At 36.6% G+C, this 4,575-nt stretch overlaps 1 protein-coding gene across 1 annotated transcript; it reads right to left on the bottom strand.

Moving 5' to 3' along the window:
- Nucleotides 1–1,317: 1,317 nt before the first annotated feature.
- Nucleotides 1,318–3,375, bottom strand: LOC131002684 (glucan endo-1,3-beta-glucosidase-like). The gene is made up of 2 exons (XM_057929156.1): nt 2,972–3,375; nt 1,318–2,511 (listed from the first exon to the last, which is right to left on the bottom strand). The coding sequence occupies exons 1-2, from the start codon at nt 3,048–3,050 to the stop codon at nt 1,475–1,477; spliced, it is 1,116 nt and encodes a 371-aa protein (XP_057785139.1). The 5' UTR covers nt 3,051–3,375; the 3' UTR covers nt 1,318–1,474.
- Between the last annotated feature and the right edge of the window lie 1,200 nt (nt 3,376–4,575).

Below are 4,575 nucleotides of genomic sequence, written 5' to 3'. Positions count from 1 at the left end.
ATGAAAAGGGGTGTAAACTAAGGTGTTTAAGAACTGACAATGGTCTCGAGTTTACATTAAAAAAATTCCAAGACTACTGCAAAGAAAGAGACATTAAAAAACATAAGTCTGTATCTGGTAACCTCCAGCAGAATGCGGTTGTAGAAAGGACGAATAGGACATTCACTATAAAAAAAAAAACGCTCATAGATCCGTTATCTATGACCCCAAAAAATCGATAAGTATAGTGGTGATATCTATGATACGGTCATATATACCCGTAACGGTACATAACCGTTATCTTTAACAGTATGATGCGCTCATACGTAACGGTACATAACCGTTATCTTTAACAGTTATACATAACAGTTCCTACTGTTATGTATTAATGATATTACCGTTATGTATTAGAATTTTTTAATTTTTTTTCCATCATAGTTAATAGTTTTTCGCACTTATTATAACGGTTTTTACCGTTATCTTTGATAGAAATAAGCTGGTAAGTTGGTTAAAACAGATCCAACGGCTGTATTCTGCAGTTTGAGAGGAACAGTTTCTCAGCTCATTTTCCCAACTGCATTTCATCTCTTTTATAAGCTTAGATTAGTTATCTTTGTAGAGTGTTGATTGCTTAAGATTTTCAATTACTGTAAAAGCTTTGTTGCAAGTGAGGATACATAGTGATCTTGATAGATTAGGAAGCTATACACTTCTTCTTGCTTGAGAGTTTCTCGGTTGTAATTTGTAAAATCTTGAGTGTTTATAGTGGAATCTTTAACTTCTCTTCCGTGGATGTAGATCGTAAAATCGAACCACGTAATTTGGTGTCTTGTTCTTTCGTTTATACTTGCTGTGCTATTTGCTTTCTCACAAACAAATCCACAATATAAAGGTAGAATTTTTAATTAATGTCGGAATTAACTATTTAAAGAATAGTATAAAAATATATCCATTTTAGTTAGAATAAACATCACCACACGCATAAAAATTGAATAAAATTTTTAAAAAGTGCATTAGATTACAGAATTACTGAACCCCAATCACAAAATAAGAACATTAATAATATTTTGTGTTATAAACTTTCAATATTTTTAAAAAAAATACTCCCAAATTTTGTTTTGTACATTTAAAAACTTTCAGCTTTTAGTGTATTTTAAAATATGTTTCCTTTACACAAAATATGTTGTCGGGAAAATGAGTTCTCTCGACGGATTATTAGGTGATATTTTTTCCAATTTGCCCCAACGGATTTATTAGGTTATATTTTTTCCAATTTGACCCAATAAAACGATATATATCGTTTTACGTAAGAGCCGATGAATCCGATGGAGTGATTCATTTCATCGCCAAATTTTATATAATTGGATATTTTTTGAAAAAACACTGAAAATTTAATGTTAAATGAAAAACGAAAATTAGAGACATTTTCTGATAAGTTCTAAAAATTGAAGGCACACACATGATTAACCCGAAATAAAATAAAAAGAGAGTACTCCTAATGGAAACGGAGCGGGTATTTGGGTTGGCCATTGGGCAGAAAGATCCCGAAATGCCTCTCATAGGCCAGGCCGGGCTTCAGATTCTCATCATACATAGCAAATATATACGTCTCCAAAGGCCGGCCCGGCCTTCTCGGGGTCCCACTCTTGACAATGCGCATCAAGTTGTTGTTGTAGATTCTGGCGTTTTCAACGGTGTTGATAGGTCCATCGCCGAGAGCCGTCGTGTATCCCATATGCTTTTTTCTTCCGCCCTTGGACGACCACCCCGTCTCCGACCCCCTACCGCCGGGGTTACGCGGCCCCCTTGGCTTCTCATCGGAGAACGCCGAAAACAACGAGGGCACTGCAGCGAGGATCCTCTCCATGGCCGCGTCAACAGCGTCGAGGATGGCGTAGTAGAGATTGTCGTAGTAGACGCCGCCGGCTACGACGCCGCTGTTGGGCTGCAGCAGCGCGAAGGAGAGGTTGATATTTTGCGGGTCGTTCATGTAGGCGAAGTAAGGGTACACATTGACGAGAAGAGGCGTCTGCGTGTCTCTTAGAAACTCGACGATCGGCCGAATGTACCAATTGACGCTGCACTTGAACTCGCCGGCCTGCGGCGGGTACGACGTGTTGAGGAGATCGGTTCGGATCGAGGTGGAGACCTTGATCTGGCCGGCGCGGCCGGCGGTGCGGACGGCGCGGTAGATGTTCTGCATCGCCGGGAGGACGAAGGGGCCGAACTCCGAGTCGGGGTCGATCTCATTGCCGACGGTGATGTGGCGGAAGGTGACGTTGGGGTGCTGGAGGATGTAGGTGCGGACCCAGGCAGTGGCGGCGTCGGGGCAGTTGGCGAGGTCGCGGAGCTCATCGTCTCGGATGCCGAGCATGAGGCGGATGCCGGTGCCGGCGAGGCCGCGGAGGGTGGGCGGGTGGGGGTCGTAGAGACGCATTCTACGGATGTTGTACTTTTTGTACAGAGCTAGGGTTCTTTGTACGCTCGGGAGATTGTTGCCAAGCCTTCCGAAACAGACGCCCACCTGACCAACTGCATTGTCCATCATAATATCAAACCACTCACTCTCGTATTTTACTATTATCAATGCATGTTATGTGTGTTTAGCTTATGGAAAAGCAATTTTCTTATTATACAACTTGATCGTGAGAATGAAAGTAGGTCAGTTGATAAGACGCTCTCTTCCAATAATTAAGTTTTGGGTTCAAATCATCATGGAATAAATTGAGAATCGTTATTGATTTGTTTTCCAAAGAAAAAATAAATTAAATAAGAAACTTGATGATATAGGCTATTGCAACAATGATTAATTGTACAAAATAGTTTTATAAGATTTTTATAAAAATTGCATTATAGATGTTCACACATATAGTTTCGTTATTTTGACCCTTGAGTATTGGACTGATATATCTAGCTAACTTGGAATGACATTATAGATACCTACACGTAGACACATATAAAGGGTGAGCGAATTAATAGAAAGCAAAGATACCTGTGGTGTCAAGAGAGGTGACAATTATCAGCCCAAATAAGAGCAATGTAAGTGTGAAGTGATTTGCGGTGGTAGCCATCGAGAAAGGAAACAACAATAATAAGCTATAGAATTTTTCCTGTGTGATGAACAACCTATCTACCAAATCTCCCTTTTATAGATAACAAAACTGTAGTTTGAATTTTATGGATTATCATTACTTATTTAAGAAAGAAAAAGATAACTGGACCGCAAAATTATTCCTACCAAACTCATCTCTTAGACATTAATTCTACTAATTACATTATAAATGATGCTAATCGTTTGTGACCTCAAGGAAGTAGAAAGAAGAAAAGTTTTCCGCCACCTTTAATTAGCATAAACACACAATACAATTGCTGTATGTAAGTAATTTTGAATTAAAGTGAAAGAGAAATTGAAGTAAAAGAAGAAAAGTCTCTTGGAGTAGTAATAAAGAAGTGGGATTCCGATTTCCAGCTACCTTACATCGTTCTCCAACAGAAAAGGAAATGGTCCATTCTCTAATCATAGTTGTGTATATACTCAAGTTTTCATCTATTTTTTATGAAGTAAATATATAGGACACTTAACATGATGTAAGAACACCCTAGCTACAGGCACTAAAAGAAATGCAGCTTTAATGACAGTAAATTTTCATCGGTAATCATCTTAACAACGGGAAAGGAACTTCGCGATGATGGTGTTTGTCGAAAGCTTTTTAACGATGGAATTTTCCGTTGTTGAATTTAACGACGACATGGACGAAGGACACAGTACATATTTCACATTTACTTGAGTTAAATATTTCAGTTGGAATATCAACTTTTACTATATATGGGTTGAGAAGACTCGGTCCAGGCGACAAAGCTAGTTGATCATCAAAGAAACATAATATGTATATATCTTGTATTAAAAAAAGAAAAAACTTTTACTTGTCCTGAACAGGATTAATTTTACAAATTATATGATCCAACCCAATAAATATTAATTTTAAGAGCTGAATGTCATGTGTTTAAAAGGTGGCATCCTGCAGTGAGCTGGCACTATGAATTGTGTCGCATACATGTATAAGGTGGTATCCAATGAGCTAGCACTATGAAAGTGTGTCACGTACAAAATTAATTAGTTCGTCTTCATTTATGCCAAATCCATAGAAAAAGTGTATTGGGCACAAAATATATATAGATGGTATATTATATATATCCTTAATACTACATATTTTATTTTAAGGGTAATTTTGTAAATGAAGTATATATTGTATATTTATAAGAATATATTAATTTATTATAGATATTACACTAAATCTATTTGATATATGTCTAGAGCTCTATTTGGTAAGGCTTCTCTATCCAATAAAATATATTTAGAAGAATATATATATATATATATATTGATTCTTTAGATATACATTAAAATTCTATCTGTTTTCACCTTCCATATCGCTACATTAAAAAATATATTTGTGATTTCGCTTCACTTTTGTACAAAAAATAGAAGAATTAGATCATAGAAATACTAGAATGATATATTAATTCATTAAATATACTTTAAAAATCTATATAATTTTATCTTTCATCGCTATACTAATTACAAAATTTACAATG

Source organism: Salvia miltiorrhiza, unplaced genomic scaffold (genome assembly GCF_028751815.1).
Source record: "Salvia miltiorrhiza cultivar Shanhuang (shh) unplaced genomic scaffold, IMPLAD_Smil_shh fragScaff_scaffold_173, whole genome shotgun sequence".
NCBI classification, from domain to species: Eukaryota; Viridiplantae; Streptophyta; class Magnoliopsida; order Lamiales; family Lamiaceae; genus Salvia; species Salvia miltiorrhiza.
This window is presented reverse-complemented; position numbering and strand designations above follow the sequence as displayed.

Excerpts from the sequence above, each read along its gene's own strand:
- LOC131002684 (XM_057929156.1), bottom strand. The coding sequence starts at position 3,050 with ATGGCTACCACCGCAAATCACTTCACACTTACATTGCTCTTATTTGGG. Across the intron at positions 2,512-2,971 it reads CACCTCTCTTGACACCACAG|TTGGTCAGGTGGGCGTCTGT; the intron begins GTATCTTTGCTT and ends TGGACAATGCAG.